The sequence below is a fragment of the Hypanus sabinus genome, chromosome 5 (genome assembly GCF_030144855.1).
Source record: "Hypanus sabinus isolate sHypSab1 chromosome 5, sHypSab1.hap1, whole genome shotgun sequence".
Lineage (NCBI taxonomy): Eukaryota > Metazoa > Chordata > Chondrichthyes > Myliobatiformes > Dasyatidae > Hypanus > Hypanus sabinus.
In genome coordinates, this window is record NC_082710.1 from 105,837,065 (window position 1) to 105,861,862 (window position 24,798).

Below are 24,798 nucleotides of genomic sequence, written 5' to 3' on the forward strand. Positions count from 1 at the left end.
CCATTCTCTGTAAACTCCAGAGACTGTTGTGTGTGAAAATCCCAGGAGATCAGCAATTTCTGAGATACTCAAACCACCCCATCTGGCACCAACAACCACTCCATGATCAAAGACATTTTCCTCACATGTCTTTCTTGTCCGTATTTTTATATGTTTTCACCAATTTGTTTATACGGAATATCCCAACTCTGGGTAGGACCCTTCCAGTTGAATATCAACTAATTCCCTCTCCACAGACACTACCTTCCCTAGCATTTCCATTGTTTTTCATTACTTAGCTCTATATAAACCAGAAATACACAACAGTCAGTAATGTGGGGAAGATCAGATTGGGTATGATACTTTCATTACAAAGACCATCATAGCTAAAAGTTTACTCCTCTAGAGGAGGATTTCCCAACCTGACGTCCACAGACTTCTTGCTTAATAGCATTGGTACATGGCATGAAAAGGCTTGGGAACCTCGGCTGTAGAGTAAAATTTTCAGCTTATAGCCACACGATTCTAAATACTTCCACTGCAGGCACACTCTCCCTGCTCAAAGGGCTTGGACCCTTCTTCCGTGAATCGAAGCATGGTTTCTGGGTCAAAGTCACCCAGAGTACACAGGAAGAGCTCAGACATGTAGGCCAACATGTTAACTTTTCTGGGGCTGGAGTAATTATTGCAGCTTTCCAAAGCAAAGCATTCGAGATAAAGACTAAATAGGATATATAAAGAAAAACACGCTTTGCATTTTGAACAACAATGTTATCCATTTCTGTTACAGACTTGTGAGTGGTCATGAATCTTTAACAATCCTTTAAATCACCATATCCAGGTAATAATTTTCCTGCACAGTGGGAATACATGCAGTAACACCAGTCAAGTGTGACATGCTGTATTTGTTAGTGGATTGAATTCAATCAGATGTACAACTCACCTCACTTTACTCCATACAGGAGTTTATGCATTATTCGTATCCGTGTTTGCAAATTTACAGAGAGCTCTTCATCTGTGGTCATCTCCATAGCAGCTACATTCATGGAGAGCAGTCTCATACTCAATTTCTGCTGAATTATAGGGCTGCAAAGTGGCTCACTTGTTTCTAGTTCTCTGAGTATTCAGTCAGACTTGGGGATCTCCTACTTTTTCCAGCTGGTTTCTCATATTCATATAGTCTACTCACCTTTCTAACCATCTAACAGTCGAAAGATTGCAACATCCATCATCAGGGAACCCCCCCCCCCCGCCACTCAGGAAATGCCCCCTTCTCGCTGCTGCCATCAGGAAGGTGGTACAAGAGCCTCATGACTCAGACCACCAGGTTTAGGAACAGTTATTACCCCTCAAGCATCAGGCTCTTGAATGAAAGGAGCTAACTTCACTCACCCAATCACTGAAATGTTCCCACAACCTATATACTCACTTTCAAGAACCCTTGATCTCATATTCAGAATATGCATTGCTTATTTATTATTTTCTACTTTTTGATTTTGCATTTTGCTGTCTTCTGCATTCTGGTTGAACATCCAAGTTGGGCATTGTTATGGTTATTATTCTATCTGGATTTGTTGAATACTTCCACATGAGAAATGAATGCCAGGGTTGTATATGGTGACATAGTGTGTACTTTGGAAGTAAATTTATTAACTTTGATTTATCAGAAGAGATAGGTATAAGATTCTTAAGCCTACCTGCGTTGTTTTGATTACCTGTTTGCTTTCCCTAACCCATTTCATTCCCAGCTGATATTAGAAGCTCATGATCTATTAGTAGCATCAACTGCATCATAGAGCAAGCAGACATCTTGGCTCAATTCTTACTGCATTTTCACATTGGTCCTCTGGCAGACTTGCCTATGCCCAAATCTGAAATACTTCAGGATCATGAGACAGAAGAATAGGCCATTCAGCTATTGAGTCTGATCCACCATTCCAGCTTGGCTGATTTATTATTCCCCAAACCCATTCTCCATATAACCTTCGACACCCTGACTAATCAAGACATCAACACTCAAAGTATATCCGATTTTGCTTCTACAGCCATTTGTGGCAATAAATTTCAGATTCACCACCCCTTGACTAATCAAGAAAGTCTACATCTCTTTTGTAAAAAGGACATATTAAGGTTGTGGCCTCTGGGCCTAGAATCTCACTATAGGAAGCATTCTCTCTACATCCACTATCTAAGGCCGTTCAATATTCAATAGGTTTTAATTTTGGTAGATTCAACTTTGAACACCTCTACCTACTTCCTGTTACATTGTTGGCATTTAAGGCAGCAATAGAGGTCTTCTGCCCGAGAGGACTTCCTTCATCATGCTAGTAACTGTTTTCACTACCAGCAGTCATGCAAGTTCTGGATGGCGACTCAGGAGTACCATTGCACTCAAACATGGAAGGATTCCTCATTGCTGTGTCCATAACAATTTTGTTTTACTAATCAGGGTTGATAGTCCTGAACTGAACCACCCAACATGGAGAACCACTAGGCTATTCTTAGTCTGGCCTCTAACCTTTGAGCTGTTTGGATGCCATTACCAAGAGAAAACATAAAGCCCTGACTCCAGCCAACATAGCTCTCCAGGTCATTGAGGGATACAAGCATCCAGACCACAAGGTTGTGATCCTCTTGGAGCAACCCAACCTCTATTCTCACAATTGCTGCTTCTTCAGTCTCTTTGTATAATGGAGGATTAGTTCACCTATATATCAATCCGAAATATATCTCTGCACACCAAACAACAGAAAACCAAAAGATAAGAGTTTTTTTTTTATTTGGCAAAGAAATAAGTATTCTTTGTTTATAGATCTAAGCTGCAATAAGCTTAGATTAAAAATACAGTTTCGTGATAAGGTACAGAAGTTTGCTTGAATATTTCTAACTGTGATTTTTAAAATGAATTATTGCAATAATTTACATCAATACTTGATTACATTTTCCAAGGGAAAAAACTATACCTTAATAAATACTGCCAAAACATTAGAATGGACATACAAACTTCAACATTCAAAAAAAATGTAAGACGCTCTACAGTTTGAAAACATAATTTAAAAGGTTACAATACCTATTACAGAGAAGCTTTTGCCAGCCATTATAATACCACCCTAAAGCATCATGATGCACCAATCATACAGCATTGTTTAGTGAAGAAACCATATGTTCAGTGGTGTCAAAACATTGGAATGACCTCATTCTTTCAATGATAATGGACAAAGTGCAACTACAGCTTTTGTTACATGTTCAATATTATTTGGAGATTATTGGCCCCATCAGAGGGTCTTGGAAAGACATCCTCGGAACTCTCCCAAGAATGAAGTAGGATGTTAGTATGCTTTCTGGTTTAACAGTTTCCTTTTCTCGCCCTCCCCTCCTAACAAGCTCACGTGCCTTCTTTAACTGGTATGAGGCCTTTGCAAGTCTTTGACCTGGATTCCTTTAGGATATTGTCTCACAAATTCCACTGGCAGCATCTACACCCAGCTTATTCCAAGCCAGGTCATTCCATTTGTTGAACCCCAAGGTCGCACTCATTAAAAAAGGTGAAGGATATCTTTGCAAATGCGATTTGAGACACATTGGTATGTAAATGATGCTGCGCACTGAACGGAGTCCTTTCTTTTTTCAAAATAGCCTTTCATTCCACATCATTGTAACTTGAGCTGACCACCTTTGACTGCTTCCTGCAGTCCCACTGTCCTCACATCACAGTGCAGCTTCGCGCCTTGTCCTTCCGTAAGTCAGGAGCCACTGAGGACAGTTCTGGTCTGCTGGGCACGTGTGAAATTCGCTTTGTGGCCCGCTTTGATTGGTTGCGCTTCACATTTTTGTTTGGTTTGTTTACACAGGCCAGTGTAGCCACATGAAAAATGTCTCTTACGCTGTTCTCCGATGACAACGATGAGCACTCAATGTACGTTGCTGCTCCAATCTGTTTGGCCATGTTCGTGCCCTGAAGAGAAAACAGCCATGAATTATAGAAGAAAACGACAGCACAGAAACAGACCATTTAGTCCATGCCAACCTCATTAAACTCCCTAGTTCCAGCAACCTGCACCTGGACCATTGCCCTCCATACTCCTCCCTTCCATGTACCTATCCAATCTTCATATCCACCACTGGCACGGGCAGAATGTTCCACATTCTTACCACCCTGAGTGAAGAGGTCTCCCTCATGTTCCTCTCAAACAGCATGCCTTTCACCCTTATCCCATGGTCAGATTATTATTATAGTAAAAGATGCTGCTGTGCAGAGCGACTTGGGAATGCTTTGTGTGTGAAGGTTGGTTTACAGGTACAGCAGGCTATCAAAAGGAATGTTGGCCTTCATTGCTAGAGGATTGAATTTAAGAGCAGAGAATTTATGGTGAGGCTGCACCTGGAGTACTGTGTACGGTTCTGGTCTCCTCACTTGAAGGACATACTGGCTTTGGAGGTGGTATAGAGGAAGTCCACCAGGTTGATTCCAGAGATGAGGGAGTTAGACTATGAGGAGAGATTGAGTTGCCTGGGACTGTACTCACTAGAATTCAGAAGGATGTAAGGAGATACTATAGAAACAAAGTTATGAAAGGAATTGATAAGATAGAGGCAGGATAGTTGTTTCCACTGGTAGGCGAGACTAGAACTAGGAGGCATAACCTCAAGATTCAGGGGGAGTAGATTTAAGACAGAGATGAGGAGGAACTGCTTGTCCCAGAGAGTTGTGAATCTGTGGAATTCTCTGCCCAATGAAACAGTGGAAGCTACCTCAGTAAACATATTTAAGACAAGGTTGGATAGATTGTTGCAAAGTAGGGGAATTAAGGGTTATCGGCAAAAGGCAGGTAGGCGGAGGTGGTCATATCAGCCATGATCTTATTCAAAGGTGGAGCATGCTCCTATTTCTTATGACTTCGAGTTATAGTCTCACCCAACCTCAGCAGAAAAAAGCCTGCTTGCATTTTCCCCTATCGACACACCTCATCATTTTGAATTAACGAAGGACTGAAACATGGCCAAGATATAATGTTCAAGAATCAATGTTTAAACTTTAGGTTTTAAAGTGTAATCTTTTAAAAAAAAGTCAATTCAGTAGCTTGTATAATTCAGGCACTGCTGGCAAAAAGCATATTCTATGATCAATATCCTGTTATGGGGATTTTAATCAGTTTGGACCTACATTGGATAAATGTAAACAGTAAGAGTAAAATAATGATAAATATTATTATTTACCTATGTTTTATATTGAAGAGAGGAATCACCAACAGTACAATGCTTAGGGAAGTGATTGTGTGTACAAGCCATTGCAGGGAGCCTAGACTCCCAGATAATGCTACTTGATTTAACTCACACTGAAACTCAGTCTTATGATCTGTTATGAGTTCATTATACTGTTGGTGATTCCTCTCTTCTCCCATATAAAACATTGATAAGAATATTTATAATTTTTTTCTGAATATACCGAAGTATGCAAAACTTTGAAAAAAATTCAAGATTGCTTAATGTCATTTCTAGTACAGGAGAATGAAACAAGTGTTACTCCAGATCTGATGCCATACAGCATAAAAAGGAAAGAAAGACTGAAATCCTGACTATCGGGGTTAGAGGGACAAGTCACCGAGATATTCTGCAGATGCTGGAAATCCAGAACAACACACAAAATGCAGGAGGAACTCAGCTGGTCAGGCAGCATGTATGGAAATGATTAGATAGCTGACATTTTGGGCCGAGGCCCTTCTTTAGGACTGAGAAGGGGGAAGATGCCAGAATAAAAAAAAAGTAGTAGAGGGGACAGAGGATAGCTTGTTGATAGGTGAAGCAGGTGGGCAGGAAAGGTCACAGGCTGGAGTGAAAGGAATCTGATTGGAGAGGAGTGGACCATGGGAGAAAGGGAAGGAGGAGGGAATGGGGGGGAAGTCATCGACAGGTGAGAAGAGTGGGGAGGATTTGTTTACTGGATGGAGAAAACTATTTTCATGCCATCAGGTTGAAGGTGATTCAGACAGAAGAGGGATGAGGACCACATGCAGGCAAGTTGGGCCATCTCAGATAACCACGGACATGCCATGTTTCAGGGCCTATTTCCAGGCTGCATAACTGAAGTCAAACCAACCCTTTAGCACACAGACTTCATGCCTGTCACTAATCTCTAATCTCTCTAATCCTGCTTTAAATTTTTTTTCCCCACATTCTCTTCAAATTCTATCACTCACATGAAAACGAAGAGTAATGTACAGGGCCAATTAACATACCATATCGTTGGGATGTGGGAGGAAATAGGATTACTCAGCAGAAATTCGAACTGTCACGTACAAACTCCACACAGGCAGCACTTCAAGTTTGGATTGAACCTGGGTGATCAGAGCAGCAAGGCTGCTGCTTCACCTTTAAACTGGCACAACAAAAACTCATGGGATGTCCCCATGGCAACCTTGTCATGCTAGAGGTGTTGTGGGTTGAATTCATTATTCCCAAGCATTTATTTTGTGTGCATACCACCCACACTCCTCTGTGCCAGAACAATGGTCGCGACTAAGTAATCAAGACCTACCTGATCATAGGACACTGGATTCTGTCTGTGATTGGACAACTCCACTAATGTGGTCAGGTCTGTACGCAGATCTGATTTGCAGCCAACCAACAAGGTTTTCGTGTTTGGGCAGAATTCTTGGATCTCGCCTTTCCACTGGAAAAAAACAAACAAAATAGTGAGCTTATCCATACACTGAGTCGCCTGCCAAGGTAGCATGTGGTTCTCAAATGCAATATTAAGCAATTACAGAACACTACAGTAGCATGCCAACAGTTGCGACAATATACTGCAGGTGGAATTGTGCAGGTATATTTCAACTTTTTTTAATATTTTGTTTTTTTACATGATTCTTAATCTATTCAATATATGCATACAGTAATTGTTTTATTTATTATTTTATTCTCTCTTCCTCTTCAATATTATATATCGCATTGAACTGCTGCTACTAAGTTAACAAATCTCACGACACATGCCGGTGATAATAAACCTGATTCTGAATGAAATTCTTTTGAGTTCAGCATGGATTTAGCATATGTTGGATCTTTTGATGTGTGCCATTGTAAAAGGGAAGCATACTTTTCTGCTTATTGTTACAACACCGAGTTAGTATTTTTCAAACCATTCCAGAAGGTAAGAAAACAAGGCACTGCACATCTTTCTGCCAAACTGAACATGTACACAAATCAAATTATATCCATTTAACCCATAAAACTTGTACAGTGCACAGCCAGGTTAATAAATATTTAAAATGTCAGGAGTTTTTAGTAACTTGCTGCATGTACAAATAAGATTGCAATTAAAGTTACAACTGATTGTGCTTTTGTTGTTACTGTGAACTGTACTGAATCCCAGTTACTGTACATGTCTCACTGTACAATTTCAGGGTTCTTAGTCTCTCAAAATCTAGGATGACTTGTTTGTACTCTGGTTTTGAGAAACTTGGTGTTTTTCAATTCATGGCCAAGGTCTCAATTCCATCCTGACTGGTGCATCTCCACTGAACAGTCATGGACCAGAGGTTGCCATGGAATCAGTAGGGAGTTCTACATTTCAAGGAAACTCTCAACCTCCCCCTCTCTTCCTATGACAGAACTCAGAATAGTATACATGTTGGGAATTTGACAGCAGCTGTACAAGTTATAGTCTGCTCAGTATTTACTTTTATATTGGAGACCCATGCGAAAAACACTTCATGTCAATATAATCAGAACAAAAGATAGTTTAGGTGCCTAATGCAGTGCTCTGGGGTATGGAATCACTGGCAAATGTTTGATGACTTTAAACTAGGTTTGTAAAATAGGTAGGTTTCAGATGACAGATGGATTTGAACACACCATTTGTCGTGCCATATGATGTAAGCAATGATGATCTTCCCATGACCGTGATTGTTCCTTGCAATTTTTTCTACAGAAGTAGAAAATTTTTCTACATTGCCTTCTTCTGGGCAGCGTTTTTATAAGATGGGTGACCCCAGATATTATCAATACTCTTCAGATTTGTCTATCTGGCAAACACTGGGTTCCAAGTTTTTAAACTGTCATTGAAAATCAGATACTAATGACCAATGAATTTGAAGCCAATGAAAGCCAGAAAGGCCAAGGATGCAGGATGTGGAATTTAACAAACACTAAGTTATTGAAGTTGCAAGGCTGGAGAGCTGAATTAGTTTAATCTGGAGAATCAAAGAACAGGAATGCAGGCTGCAGCAGCAGGGAAATGGAAGCAGAAGGAAATGTTAGGGAACTATAGAGGGCCAGTTCAGATGAAGGATCTTGACCCGAAACATCAACTCTCCACTTCCCTCCTTAACCACCAAGTTCTTCCCACACTAGAGCTAAAAGTCGGCATCTAGAGGAAATAACTTCATTAGCCCCATTGTTGAAACGTTCCCAAAACCAATGGACTCACTTTTCAAGGATTCTTCATCTCACGTTCTTGATTTATATTACTTATTTATTTTCCTTCTTATGGGTGATCTTTCGTTGATTTTTAATAATTATTCTATAGGTTTGTTGAGTATGCCCACATGAATCATGAATCTTAGGGTTGTAAATGGTGACTTATGTACTTTGACGATAAAATTTTACTTTGAACTTTGTATTGGAGGACCTGAGATCGGAGGTGAGCTCTGGTAGTGACACAGCAGCCCTCCAGCTAGCCTTGCATGCTGCTGACAAAACATGTTCTGGCACTGAGACTCTAGCCCTACAGTTTATAATTAGCCAAGAATTTTTTATATGCACTAATAACATCTGTTTCCAGCACCTTATCAGCCACAGAATTTTAAATCCTCTGCTTAGGAGCTGCACCTTGGTTTTGAACTTGTTAGAAGGAACTTTTAACTTTAACTTGTCCTTCTTAAGAGGTCCTTGAATTCAATTTCAACTTTGCCTTAACTGTTGCAAAGAAAATAATCCCAGCAAATCCATTCTTTCCTTGTAGCTTAAATGTTACAGTCCTGGCAAATTCAGGTATCCTCAAATCACGTGAGGTACAAAGAGGTGCTCAAGGGTGACTAGTACAATGATTGAACTGGTCCAAAAGTGATAAAGTGATTTACTATCACAAATAATTGGCAATACTCCATTTGTTAACATTTTTCTCCACACATAATGAATTGTTCAAAGGAAGTTCGAAAATATCTTTTAATAATGAAATGGGTAAATTGATTACAAAATGTGCCATTGCCAAGACTTAACTGCTGGCCAGGCCTTTCAAGCCAAGATATAGGTCATGCATGAGAAACAGTAGGAAGTATAACTATAATGGCAGAGATACAGCAGTCAAACTTCCACCAAGACCATCATACAGGTCACGTGAAAGACAGCAGAAACACAAGAGGGATCATACTATTAGGTTCAAAGCCAACTGGATGTTTAGGAGAACAAATGGTATGTGGGAGGGCTGGAAGCTGAAGAACATTTTTCCTATTAGCCTCAAAACTTGCACTGTATAAGTAATACCAACAGGCAGCCACGGGGGAAGCTTAGAACATTAGTCAATGGTTTAACGACTATATAAAAAGATTACATTTTTCCCTTTCAAATGTTATTTTTCCAAATGAATGGGACCATCACACAAATATTGAAAGCCAAGAGTCATTGCATTTCATAAGCATTTTAAGAATGTGAGTCATCTGTGCTGAACCCCAAATCAGTTATAAACATCCTTTATCATAATTCCCAACAGTGATACCCAAGTTTGAAAGATCTAGCAGCTGTTTATTAGCCATAGTGGCCAACCTCGTCATCCTGATGACTCACTTACACCTCATGTGAATCAAGTTTAACAGGTACGCAGAAGTCTGCAAACAAACTCCAGCCTCTTCAGTGATACAGCATTCCAGACAGCTTACACAAAGCTGTCATTCTAAATGCTCCTTTAGAAAGGTACATGTTTTTTCCCCCCACTGTGAAGTGAACATCAGCCATTTGAACTCCTGGTGATATTTGCTGCTGTTATAATGTTTGAATTTAATCTAGATAATTAGAAGTCATCGATTTTTGCTCATATCATTTTGGCTTATTTTTATTTTTTTGTTTAAAAAATGGGAGAAGTTAAATGTTAAAGGAAAAACTAAATAGATTTCTAAAATATAGATCGAGTCTAAGTCAATCAACATAAAAAAAATTATTAACAGGCTCACATAGCACTCTTGGCTATCTTATTTATTGTAAAGAAATTATGGAATCCCAATGTGCCTTTTCCTTCAGTGCTCCTGATATCTTTGTGTTCCGCTCTTTTTGATTAGTTGTCAGCGTAAAGGCAGGCACAGCTGTGTTGACATTTCTCTTTCTATTACATCACCACGTTCCACTAAGGTCAGCTCATTTCCGGGGAGTACCAGATCCATGCTGTTACTGGCTCTGAAACTGAGCCAACAGTTACTCAGACTCCTTTTGGGAAATGGATACATACCAACTTCAAAGGAGCTAGCATTCTCTACACAGTCAAGGATTTTGACTTGCCAGAACAATATTCAATGCACCCAAAGAACGTGTTTTCAACATGAATGTTGGAATGCTTGTATTGGAAGGAAGTCTTGAATATAGATGGTTAATCAAGAGAAGGGGCTCCCAACCTTTATGTCATGGAACCCTACCATTAACCAAGTAGTCTGTGAATCCCTGATCAAGGGGTTGCAAATAAAATCAATCACGGCATTTCTGTGGCTGGAATGCCATTCTACTTGGGAGACACTGGTGTGAAATGCAATTAATTTCCTTTGCGCATCAGAATACAGGTTACAATTCTGTTTTGCCCATTAATTAATCCCAAATCACAATTAAATAGGGAACATCTGTATTACACTTACCTTCTTAAGGACACTGTCAAGGGTCTCTGGTCGACTTATGTCAAAGCAAATCAAAACAGCATCAGAATCTGGGTAGGAAAGTGGTCTGACATTATCATAGTAGGGTGAACCTAGACACAAAAGCAAGCCCAAATCAGTTAGACAATCACCATTTTGCAGAAAGCACACACAGCAAAATACAGCCTGGAGACAAAAACAAAACTGGAGGAATTCAGTGGGTCAAGCAGCATTAATGAGAGATGGTCAGCACTTCAGGCTGAGATCCTACTTCCCAATCTCGACCATTACTTTCCCCTTACAGAGGCTGCTTGACCTGTTGTGTTCTTCCAGCTTGCATCAACGGTCTTTTGTTCTTTAATTTGAATACAGTTCAAGTGGAGATATGGTAGTTCAAATCAGACAAGTATATGAAAAAGAAAATGCAGCAAGCTTCTGTGAAGATATAATTGGGTTCCTTATGGAACTGTACACAAAATAATTTTTAAATCATGTTTGTTAAACTTCACAAAATGAGCCTGCAGTAATTACAATCTGATTCTTCAAACAAATGGAATACAAACGTTTGTAATTGCTGACACCTTTCAAAGCCATATCTGTGAAGCAGTTTTTTTCTTAATTAAGCAATATTCACAAACATTTGCATTTTACAAAGATTTCTTGTTCTAGATCACCAGGGATTTCTTCAGTTGCCCCCACATCCCACCCATAGTTTTAAAATAGGAGATCCAATCCCAGCTCTCAGCAACAGAACTTCTTGGTACCAAGAAGGTAGTTTGGGTTTGATTCTAAAAAAAACACCCAACACCCCAAATTGGGGTCCCTTGGAGAAATCTCCTATAACATTTACTTTTAAGAAACCACAAAGAGGTTCAACAAGGCTCTTAAAGCCATTACAGCAGCATCTAGACACCAGTCAGATATATGATTATATGTCAAATGGTTGTAAATGCAGATGTCAATTACAAGTAATGAAGGTACCTGTTTAGGTAATACAGTGGATTCCTGTTAATTGGGACACATCAGAAACAGTACATTTTGGCCCAATTAAGTGGCTGCCCCTATCAGGTGAAGTTTCTTGGAAATAGTTAAAAATGTATAAAAAAAGGCAAACCACCTTTAACTAAGAACTTATATATTTAAATGAAATACAGAACAAATTCAAACACTAAAAGTACTACAGTACTGTAAACATGTGCATTAGTTCAATTCATTCAGTGTACGCTGCTATGCTCTTTCGATTGACTGTAAATGAACTAAATCAGTGTAGACACCAAGTGCAGATAATAGATAACTGAGGATTGCATTCTCCAAATCTTGATTTTCATTCTTCATTCAAGATGATTGTTGCTATCTTTAATTTTTTTTTCCTATTTCCTAACTTGCAGTGAAATAAGTTTCATTTACTGTCCCTGTAGTTTCTGGCATTTCCAAGCCATAATGCTTGAAACTGCGGTAAGCAAAACAGTTCAGAATTTTCTTACTGCTTCTTCCCTAGCAACTATCAGTGACAAAACCACTGCTTTTCAAACACCAACAAATACAACTGACACTATTTAGAAACCATTTGGTCCAATTACTGTGTAGTGACTAATGGCCACACAAGTGCACTCGACTAACACTACTTAAAAACAGTTCAGCATCTTTTCTGTCCCAATTAAGCAACATCCTGTCCAAAAACAACAAAGGGAATCCCAGCTATTTTCTCAATTTGTTTTTGTTCTTTAAAAGTTGTCCCAAATATGCAGCTGCCCTGATTAACAATGGCCTAAATAAACAGAATCCACTGTACGTTCAGGATAGATACCAACTATTTTCAGTATGTTTATATTACCTGAACATTCAAAAAGCCTGGCCTATCTTTGTTACATCTGGATAGCCTATTCCATACTCTTTCAGTGCATCACCCATATTTACATACAGAACTCTGCTGCTCTACTCTAAATGTGCTGTGCGTTCTTCTCACCTACACTCATTACATGTGCCGATCTACTGTGATGGGACACCTCCATTTTAAAATTCTAATCTTCATTTTCAACTTTGCCCTTGCCTCTTTAGCTCTGCAACCTATACAAATACAGACAAACTGTGAACTGTTTTCTAGTTTTGGCCCCTTGAACACTTGCTCTGCTTTTCAACAGTGGCAGCTGTACAATTAGCAGGTTTTTGGCCACAAACTCCAGAATTCCCCCTCCAAATTTCTTACCCTTGCAAGCCTTCATACCTCTCACCAACACCCTTTTCACTTCCACACATAGATTGATGCCGAAAATGCCTTTGATAATACTTCATGGGACGTGCCATCACAATGAAAAGCCATGCATGATGTTGGTACTGACAGCTTTTCCTTCCCACCAAAAGCCTAACACTGAAGTGTCAATCTAGATGGTGTTGATATCTCCAAAGTAGATTTTGAGGACTAAAGATATTGCCAGGACCTAAGGACCCAAGTCAATGGGAAAGTTTGCAGAGATTACGACTTTATTCCCTGCAGTGCAGGAAAATGGGGGGCGGGGGGGGGGGGGAGAGATTTGACAAAGATCTACAGTATAGATAGGCTTTTTCCACTGAGGTTAGACGAGACTAGAACTAGAGGTCATGAGTTAAAGGTGAAAGGAGATATCACTAACATGAAAATCGGGAAAGGATTACATTATCTAAAATGAGCAAATCAAAGTACACTATTTCTAAAACTACTAACCATGATACATTATACATTTCAGTTCACAAAAGGGAAGCACAAGTATTTCTCTTTAGGTATAGTACAAATAACCAATGACCATGTAACAAAACTGTCTGCACTTATTGCCACTTACAAACTTGCATTGTATAATCTGAGATTAACGAGAGGGGAAGCAAAGATTGGTAGCCTAAATGTTACAGGTTCATGGTCTTAGCCATCGACAGATCTCATCGTCAACAGTATCATGTATAATATCACTAGTCTACGTCATGAAATTTGTTGTTTTGCAGCTTGCATGGGTTCATTGTCCTTATGAAATCTATTGCAGAGGGGAAGAAGCTGTTCCCAAAACATTGAATGTCTCTCCTCCTACATGGTAACACTGAGAAGAGGGCGTGTAGGAATCTTAGCTGATATTAAAGCAGTTTTAGCATCTGTACCTTAGTCTATCAACATGAATGCAAACAGGGCTAGCAACTGCAGACAAAATTAAGGTGGCTTAACTCATTTCTCTTGGTAAATACACTCAGCGGCCACTTTTAGGTACACCTGTACACCAGTTCAATGCAAATATATAATCAGCAATCATGTGGCAGCAACTCGAAGCATAAAAGCATGCAGACAGAGTTAAGAGGTTCAGTTGTTGTTCAGACCAATCAGAATGGGGATGAAATGTGATACAAGCGACATTGACCATGAAATGATTGCGGTTTGAGTCTCGGAAACTGCTGATCTCCTGGGATTTTCACCAGCAGGTTACAGAGTATGGTGCAAAAAAAAACCCAGAAACATCCAGTGAGTGGCAGGTCTTGGATGAAAACACCTTGTTCATTCAAGGTCAGAGAATGGCCAGGCTGGTGCAAGCTGACAGCAACTCAAATGTGATACAACAGGGTGCACTACAGCATCTCTGAATGCACGTCAAACTTTGAAGTGATGGGCTAGGAACAACAAGAGCACGAACATACATTCAGTAACTACTTTTTTTTTGAGGTACACGAGACACCTACTGAGATAGCTGCTGAGTACACTCACCCAATAACCTCTTTGGCTCAGTTGTTCTCTCATCCAACCACACAACTTCCAATGATATCAGAATCACCAAAATTTTGATTCTGTGAACAGCTATTTCTACAAAGCCATCACTCAGAATGCTTTAAGTGCTGCATTTGAATAATGTGCCACTCCAATCATAGCTGTGCCATTTCATATTGCAGCTCAACACATTTAAATTCCTCTTCAGAAAGCGATCGCATTACTTGCAGGAACAGAGTCAGGCATTGACTGAGGCATCATCACTGCCATTTGCCGAAGCAGCAGGTGTGGGTCAAGAATGAAGGACTAAACCCAGTGAAGTCGAGCTCTGAAAGGCTGGCATTAGCCATTAAATGCAGTATTATCACTTCACCACAATGGGATGAACTTAATGGAATGGGCTTAGAAAGCACATTCAAATGAGAGGTAAGTCATTAAGCTACTGATAAGAGCTTTGACTGCTCTACCATCACCATTCTCACAGGATCCCACCCCCACCCCCAAACCATTTTCCAAGCACGACTGCGCTGTAGCTCTATTGTAACACCCATCAATCTAACCCAGTGGGCATTGGGTTGAAGATTACAGTGGATAGGGCATCAATCCTTATTTAGTTGCCAAGACAATCTTACACAATTAACTTGAATTTTGTTTTAAACAAAAAGCAGTCTTAATCTCTCAACTTTGCTACAGTCATTAGTAGAACAGTACATACAAAGCTAATGTGGTCAGACCAGTTTACTCCAGAGTTTCCTTTGTATTGCATCAAGCTGCAAACAGCAGAGGCATAATCATGTGCCATAGATCTAAATGACAACTACTGGGAAATAAACGCAGACCATGAGAATCTACTGCCAGTAAATCAAACACGTATTTTAAATGCTCAAATTAAGATCAAGGGACCTGAAATGTCGACTGTTTCAAGATCAAGTTTACTCACCTTATACGTTACATGTATAGGAATTTGCTGCGTTCACACATTAAGCAACAATAAAAAGAGCATTATAAAAATTATATAAATAAACATGAGAGTCTGCAGATGCTGGAAATTCAACACACACAAAGTGCTGGAGTAACAACAGGTCAGGCAGCATCTATGGAAATGAATAAAGAGTCGACGTTTTTGGGCTGGGACACTTCTTCAGGACAGGAAAGGTGGAGGGGGGGAGGGGAACGCCAGAATAAAAAGGGGAAGGAGGACAGCTGGGAGGTGATGGTGAAGCCAGGTGGGTACGAAAGGGAAAGGACTGGAGAGGAAGGAATGTGATAGGACAGGGGAGTTGACCATAAAAGAAAGGAAAGGAGGAGGAGCAGACCTGGGGAGGAAATAAGCAGTTGAGAAGTGGCAAGAGGCCAGAGTGGGGAACAGAAGAGGGGAGGGGAAGAGGAAAATAATGTTAGAAATACACTTTAGGAATAAAATCTTCATAAATACCAGCATATACTTACAATGCAAACATTATAAAAAGTGGTTTAAAGTGTTTACAGTGCAGTGACCAATAAAACATATTTTAGGGCCAAATAGAATGATCGATTGGATTAATTGCCTGGGGGAAGAAATTTTTAAAACCGCATGAAGTTTTGCTGTTTGGAAAAGGCAGATTGCTGTAGCTTATTCCCCTTCATCGATGCTGCCTGACTTGCCGAGCACTTGATGTGCTTTTCTGCGGACTCCCGGTATCTGTAGAATCTTGTGTTCAAAGAAAGCTCATCTACCTTTGGTCCAGAATCTTTCAGGTCTGGGAATCTGGACCCACAGTGAAGGAAATGCTCTTTACTGGATGACAACACTTCCCCACACAATACTGGGGGGGGGGGGGGGGTGAGAAAGCACTTATGTTTCAAGTCCATACTCTTTCATCGGGTATGATTTTTGCTAGAAAAACTCCAAGATGTTGTCCATCTTGCTGAGTATTGTCTGCATTTTGTTTTTTATCTCATATTTCCAGCATTACTTGACATAATGAAATCACTTAATCAATTTCAAAGGACTAAACATTACGGTTTTAAATTCACATTGTTAACCAGATGCCGCTCCACACATCGATAAGCACTTGTGCATCAACTACTTACATTAGGACAATAGGAAAATATATTGGTAAGCATACTCAAAATTTTCTAACGCTTACTCAGGTGTTATGGTGAATACAGGACCCAACGTACTTTTGGCTCCTTTTCTCTGGCACCAACTGCGTTAAGTGTTTTGCCTTAAAATTCATTTCACTGTTTATCATTTGAAAATTAATGCAACCTTTCCCGTTTCATATTCAAGGCAATTGAAATTCCTGCAGTGAAGCAAAGGCTAATTTACCTAGCTTTTGCAAACATTCCCATGTGAGATTGAATGCAGCCTGATCTCTCATGACCAATCATCTGAGAACAGCACTTAACAGTTACACATGGATGCTACCAACTCTTAAATAGGAAAAGTAAGCCACTGGACAACACTGATGGTTTTAGCATTTCACAACTTCTAACAACCATAAACACAAGAGATTCTGCAAATGCTGGAACTCCAAAGCAACACACAAAATGCTGGACTCTGGAGGAACTTGGCAGGTCAGCCAGCATCATCTATGGAAATGAATGAAGGGTCAGTGTTTAGTGCTGAGACCCTTCTTCAGTGCTGGAAAGGAAGGGGGGGGGGGCAATGCCAGAATAAAAAGGTGGGGAGGAAAAGGAAGATATCTGAAACCAGTGAGACCAGCAAGGTGGGAAAGGTAAAGGGTTGGAGAAGGAATCCAACAGGAGAGGCATACGAGCCATGGGAGAAAGGGAGGCACAAGCTGCACTCTCCATGCAGATGAATGGACACAATTTTAACATGCAAACAAGCAACCGGCAGCTTCATAGGGCCCAGCGCTCACTCATAGGCTTGAGGGAACAATGTTCATATGAACCTTCCCCTCCCCACCCCACCTTTGTATTCTGGCATCTTCCCCCTTCCTTTCAGTCCTGAAACTAAACAAGGATTTACTGAGGAAATAGGAGATCAGTGGGTTTCACAAATAGTTTTTAGAATGTTGATACAAAGATCAGAGATATCACAACTGGGGGAATTATTCCAGAAGTTAAAATGGATAAAAAGCAGGCTTCACCTTGACAAAGGGAACACAATTACAATGTAGTTCGGTATTGCAGCACGTTTACAAAGCCAACATTTATCACAGCTGGTAATTCTGCTAGTACATAAAATAGAGCCTCCTCCACCATACCTCTAAGATCCATGAGTCAATACCTAAATGCTTCTCATAGGATGCAGATACATAGCAGTTAAATTACAGGGCAAAATACAAAGAACTGGATTACTAATGTGCAGTGGTTATAGTACAGCACCACAGACCCACTACACTCCACTGCCATCTGCAAGGAGTTTAAACATTCTCTCCATGGCCATGAGGGTTTCCTCCAAGTGCTCTGGTTTCCTCCCAAATTCCAAAGCCTTGGGCATGCTAATGATGGCACAGAAGGGCACGGCACCCCCAGCACATCGCCAGACTGTTGGTTACTGATGCAAACAATGCATTTCACTGCATGTTTCAATGTACAAATCACAAATAAAACCAATCTTTAATTTTTTTTTAAGATGTGTACTCCAATCTCACCTTCACAACTGCAGCTAAATAAATGTTGAATAAAATAAAAGCCACAATCAGAAACAGTGACCACTTCTGAAATTACAAAATTTGTCTTGTTCTAATGTTTTTTGTCAGGAAAGGAAAACCTAATTTCTTAACCGTTCTGATGTAGATGAACCCTGATCCACAGAATGACAATCGACTCAACTGTCACTCAGGATTAGCAAATTGTTTTTGGATGGTCAATAAAGGCTGATTGACAGTGACACTGACAAAAAGACCCAACAGTTGCTAAACAAAATGATTGTTTTTGAAAGGGCAATTTGAACGTCTCTGCAGAGCACACTTGTTCTTACAAGCAGTGTTATTAGATATCTCCAATCCTAATTCTCTCAGTCACTTTCAAATGAAATCATATCAAGCACTGCTATCTGTAAAATAATTGGATTTCCTTCTTAGCTTCATAGAATTTTGAATTTCAACAGCAATTAATCAAACCCATGATAGTATACAAGAACTGTCTCATCTAAACTTTGTTTTTCCAGACTGCTTTATCGAAAGTCATGCAGCCAATCTAACCAGTACCCAACCCAAAAACATTCATTCCAGGAAGAAGGAATGAATTATACTCAGTATATTAGTTGTGGGTCATGAGGGAAATTCAATAATCTTGTGAACTCAAAAATCTGCCTTCTTTACACATTGATAATCAAATTCTTTGCTAATGCAATGTACAGGTATCAAGTGGCTAGTGTTTACACATTATCTTATGCTGTTGTACAAGCACATTTTGCAGTAATCTGCTTAAAATAAATTAATGCATTTCATAATTATATCACTATTTGAAGGAAACACTAATTACAACATAATACTAGACTAAAGGGCCTATTGCTTGAATAGCAATCAGCATTTTCTAGATAAAGAGAAATAGGTCTTTCACATTTCACCCATCTTATTGTTAGGAGAACGGGATGAGGACATAGTTTGGACTACTGTTTTATTGACCCTAGTGGAGATAAGATTAGCAATCAAATATGACCACTATTTTAAGTAGATTTTAACAATGCGCAGAATTGCAGTTTTACATGTTAGAAAGTAGCTGGCCTCAAACTGTATGCCATTGATACTTACAAACTGTATTAAGGTATGTGTAGTCATTTAACTAAACATGGAGTCTTACTTCTGGGACCACTACATTTTCTAATAACAGACTTGTCCAAATTGGATCAACAAACTAAGTTGCCAGTCAAGCTGTGTTGTATGCTGCATTGAATGCATTTAACAATACTTCCATTAAAACAGCAGTTTGCACTGCCACTAATGAGAATCTAATGAGAATTACACTGAACTCCAGAGAAGAATAACCATGCTTCAAGATTCAAATAATGTCATCAAATCTTTTCCTAAAAACTCTTAGCATTTTAACTGCACAAAACAGCAGATCAGTTATTTAAAGGCTTAGCTAGAGACTATTGTGTGGGAATTGTTCTAGATAAGAGTTGTACAGTCATTTAAAAAAAAATGTCTTTCACAGAAATTGAATTGGACATAGAACAGCCTTGCAGAAAAGCCAGCTCTGACATCAAGGCCAGTAAGTTCCAACTGTGAGCAGTGATCTGATGTAGTCAAATAAAAGTTCAAGTATAAAAACAGAACATATCCCTATCACTGATAAGGCCATTGTTCCCAAGAGATTGATATCCAGGTGAAATGGATGTGAATGAATCAACACAATTTGATTATCTACAGTTCTTATCTAGGACAATTCCAACAATATTCTCTAGCTCCTGAATATCAATCCCACATTAGTGCTCTTGTAAAACAGACAGAAGCTCAGGAACTATTATACCGCCTAACAATGAGGCTCCTGAACCACTGTGGGTAATTTCATTCACTTCAGAATAGACTCTATAACCTATAGACTCTCTTTCAAGGAGCCTCCAACTCCAGCTTCACTATTATTTTTTTTAAAAATTGTTTGTACATTGGATGTATGTCCATAAAACTTCCACAAGTTCTACTGCATTTCTTTATTTTCATGCAAATGCTTGCAAGAAAATGAATCTCAAGGGAATACATGGTGGCTTGCTTGCACTGTAAACACATATATTCACTTTGAACTTGAAGATTGCAGATTTAAAAACCTTGATCTCCCTGCTGCTCTGTACTAGCAGGCAAGCAATCTTGAAATAATAAACTAAAACTTCTAAAGTGCTCTCTCTGATTCAATGCGGAGCAATGTTTTGGATTCCATTGCTAGTACAACTGTGCAGCAGTGGAAGATTATTAATCATTCGCAAATGTCGCAATTAACTGGCCTAGAATGGGGAGCAGTCTGACAACCCTGTCCCAGCTCCAATTAAAAGTATGAAAATTTAGCTAATCATGATTAAATAAACTTATCCAGCAGATTTTTTTTAATTAAATCTGAATGCAGTTGAAGGACCGCAAAGTCACTGAAACTTCTAACACACCAATACTTGAAGTATGACGCTATTACATAATTAGGTTTGGCACTGAAAATCCGACCAGTGCTAGAATGCTAACTACAGAAAAAAATAATTAAAATGCACAACTTTAAATTTATTAATCTCTGGAATGTCTCTGAACAGTCTGTTCATGCAGCCAGTTGTCAAAAGGTATTTTAATCAAGAGAAAGCACAAGTAATTATATCATGAATAATTTAAATAGAAGTTGGTGCCATTTCCTAATCTGTATTTAATTCCAGTGGACCTCCTTCGAGTGTTTTCCTCTCAAGGAGAGAACTGAGCCTCAGAGGTACCTCACAGTGTGAGCAAAGAGAAAGGTGTGTGTGTGTGGCGGAGGAAAGAAAATTTCCTCATCAACTTTATGAAAATTCCACTGCTACGTAACTAATCTCTGGACTTTGCAACAACGCAGACGATGCGACACGGGGATGATTTTTAGGAGTTAGGAAACCGACGTCTAGGAAGTCTGCCGAGAGGCGGGGATGAGAGAGAACCAGCACAATGGCAACCGATCTGCATAGGGGGCGATATTCCTCTCCCGCCGCTTCGCCCAGTAAAGAGTGATTTAAGCTCCGGAGTTTCTATGGGTTGTCAACGCAATTCCTGGCATACCAGTCTGGAAAGGGAAAATGCCAGCAGTGTTGGATCACAAATGGAAACCATCTGAAGAATGTCTGACGGACACAAACCTCTGCAAGCAATTAAACTCCCTTGGTGGTTATCTCGGCTCTTTGATATGCCTTAATGACGATCCTCTAACCTTTGCACTAATACCTTTTAAAAGGCAATTTAGTACCGAACAGGGAAGCTTAAGAATCCGGGACCAGTCACTGCATTCTGTCTAAAATGTGTTATAAATTCTGCTTAGAATGCGCCACCCAGAAATACAAAACGCTCCATTAAATACATCGTGCGCGCGGAGAGTGGACGACTTCACTGATCTGAATTTTAATTATATCCATGTATTACAATAAGTATTTTAAATTAACCAATTCATTTTAAATCTCAAAGCCTTTACGGAAATCAAGAATTTGAGAAACGATTTTATTTTCCATCAGCAATGTCGACTTCATTTGAGGCTGAAGGTGAATACGTAGTGGTTAAAGTAGTATCGTTTCACAAAAGAAAAGGATTCCTTTCTTTCCTAACATCACATTCCCCAGTCCCTGATGCCTTTGGACTGAAAAAAATAGCTAACAGCAGGGAGCGTGGATATCCGAGTCCCTGCTGCAATATCCCCCCAATCACTAGCAATCCCTTACGAAGTAATGAGAAAACGTGGGTTATCTACCTGCCTTTCTATTATCTAGAATTATTATCCGTAATTACCCACGCCCTTCCTTAACTGGCCCCACTGGCAAATGACGCTCCAAGCCCAGTTACGACACTCTAGACAATTATCTTTGTCCCGAGGAAGTCTTTATTCGCAGATCTTTGGCACATTCGTAATCTAAGTGAGAATGTGGTTTAAGAAACAATCGTTAAACTGGAAAAAAATTCCCCCCCCCAGAAAAAAACACTCGGCTGCTAACAGTTTCACGATCTGTGTTAGATACCAGTTAGGAAACACTGAATTTCGCCACTGGTCGAGGTCCAAGGACTTTACGGACGTAGTTTTGACTCAAGAATGCTTAAAATCCCTCGTGTTTTTTTTAAATCCACCATACAAGGTCAAATCCGCGAGGAAGACGGAACTTGTTACAAAATGAATCCAGAAGCCGGCATGCTTCTTACCTGAAGTATCCCAGAGACTTAGTTCTATTCTCTGCGTTTCAATTTCAAAACTCGCTGTGTAATTTTCGAAGACCGTGGGTACGTAACTCTAAACACAAAGAATAGGAAAGGCTTTAAAATATCGAGTTAAACATTCAAATTCAATTAAATTAACTCAAACAGTAACACATACTTAAAATAAGCCTTCGCGTAACAATTTTGATTTAAATTGGAGAATATATAATTATCCCTAAAAAGATGGCTAAAAAAATTAGTAAAAATAGGACCTGGTAATGTGAAATAATAACAAAACAGTATAAAATTAGGTGAGTCCTCAAACAGGTGCGCTAGAAGATTTATTCAAAAATCATGTAGCCGCCCAGTAAACCGGATGGGTAACATACCTCTGGGAAGCAATCCTTAGCAAAAACGTGTAACAACGCGGTTTTTCCACATTGACTATCGCCCACCACAACTATTTTGCATTTCACAGTTTGACTATCCATCGCGTTTTTGGTGAGTTTCTGGCTTGATCTTCTTTCCTTCATTGACGTGGATTTGGAGGGGGTGTTAAAACAATAAATTTTCGCTGGATTGTACGTAGAAACAAGGGTGATTTCGTCCAGCAAATAGAGAGCTCCAGACCTGCCAGCCTATACCTGTTCCCTACCTCCGTAACTACCCACAACTGTTTCTTACTTGGGCGGTGTGCACCTCCTAATATAACATCTCACTGCCAATCCGAGAGCTCCGTCACTGAGATGGGTAACAATTAGTCCCCGCCTTCTTCCCATATAAGGAATGTAGTGCGCTTTACATTTGCTATATTCGGTGAGCATTGAAATACAGGGATGACTCATGCCGCGCTGGGTACAGTAGTCAGATACTCAGCCTTTGTCACGATGAGAAAAGCTATATCCACTACAACTCCCGAAAGACACCGCGTTCCATCATATGCCGGCCCGCCGCCAAGTCCCGCCTCCAAGTCCCGCCTCCACCAAACGCTGATTGGCTCTCTACCAATTCCATTGAGAATGTTGTAGCGCCCGCCTTCCTCCAATTCGCAGGGTGAGCCGCTTGGTCACTCTGTCTGTCAATCAATCTGGTGTGTTGTACGTGACCTGTCAGCAAGGAGCAGACAGCCTGTGTTCCTGCCATTCTATATTTCCTAGCTTCGGATACGCTTCCATTAATTTTAAATGTTACCGATATTGCTATTGTAAAAAAAATGCATTTCATTCCTACTGTTTCGACATAGGGAGGTGTATCTTGTGCTGATAATGTTTCCATGCCTATAGTTTTATTCACCCATGCTAAGTACTGGTCTGGATGCACACGGCTTAGCTTGCATGATCACAAAAGGGTCGCCACGATATATAGCTTTGCAGAACATTGGAGGAAATGTGGATTGTATGTGGTAAGCCCTGATACACCTTTATTATGCGACGCACAGAGTACTGTAGTACCAATATACTTCCACACTAATTTTCATATCTTAAGCACTATCCGAGTTAGACATTTTTACATGTGGTTCTAATAAATAGACTATCAGTTTCTAGTTTTTATATGTAAATCAGAACAGGACGGCTTCACCAAACAGAACAATCTTAATCCTAGGATCAAGTAGTGGAAAATAATCTTAAAGGTAAAACTTTTAAACAAGAATCGCGCCTGAAATGAGGGGGTGGGGTGGGAGGGTGGATCTACAGGATTTCACACAACGTGCGGTGGTGAACGCAGAATTTTCCAGACAGATTGAAAGTTTAAGATTCTAGGCGCTGCTTGTAAAACCAGTTAGAAGATGAGTGGTTTGCCCAGACACGTTTCTGCCACGACGTTCGCAAGGAGCATTTCGAATAATGTGGGAGTCGGGGTAAAGCGTGTTAACAGTCGCCCTCTTCCGTCTGCGATCGGAGCACGAGAAGATCGGTAGGTCTGCTGGACAGTAACACTAAACCAGAATTGCGAAGGAAACCAAGCACAAAGAAAAACAAAAGCGGTGCATCTATTCTCAATCTGGAATTTGGACCGAGAGGTTTAATTATAAATCGAAGCAGCTTTGTGCGGGAAGTAATTAAACTGATGACAGAGCACAGACTTTGGGTTCGGAAGCATGAGATCAAAACTCCTTTAATAGACACATTGGAAGGAATGTGTTTTCAGGAAGCGGCGAGGGCCGGGAAATACCCGTCACCAGGCCTGGGCAGCAGCAATGTCGAAATGAGTGCAATTTCTTTTCCCGCGTGTTTTCAATGGAAATGGCATTTAGATACGGCAGACCAAAAAAAAAACCCCAGCCACGAACAGTAAATACTACAAATATTCAGCCAGTCTGCCGACATGAGCAAAACAGATCAAGTTTTAGCCTGGATGATCTTTGATGACAGCTAAGGTTTACCGGCAAAAGAAGGAATATACGGAAAGCTCGTGATCAGGATGAACGCGTGGAGAGACTAAGGGGTAAAAGGAAGTTACGGTGAAGGGGCGGGGG

The 24,798-nt window shown here is 40.0% G+C and overlaps 1 protein-coding gene across 1 annotated transcript; it reads right to left on the reverse strand.

Annotated features, from left to right (window-relative positions):
- Window positions 1-2,741: 2,741 nt before the first annotated feature.
- Window positions 2,742-23,008, reverse strand: rnd3b (Rho family GTPase 3b). Its single transcript, XM_059970291.1, has 5 exons — window positions 22,712-23,008; window positions 22,329-22,416; window positions 10,812-10,921; window positions 6,515-6,649; window positions 2,742-3,934 (listed from the first exon to the last, which is right to left on the reverse strand). Exons 1-5 carry the CDS (start codon window positions 22,853-22,855, stop codon window positions 3,683-3,685), a joined length of 729 nt encoding a protein of 242 aa, XP_059826274.1. The 5' UTR covers window positions 22,856-23,008; the 3' UTR covers window positions 2,742-3,682.
- Window positions 23,009-24,798: the final 1,790 nt, after the last annotated feature.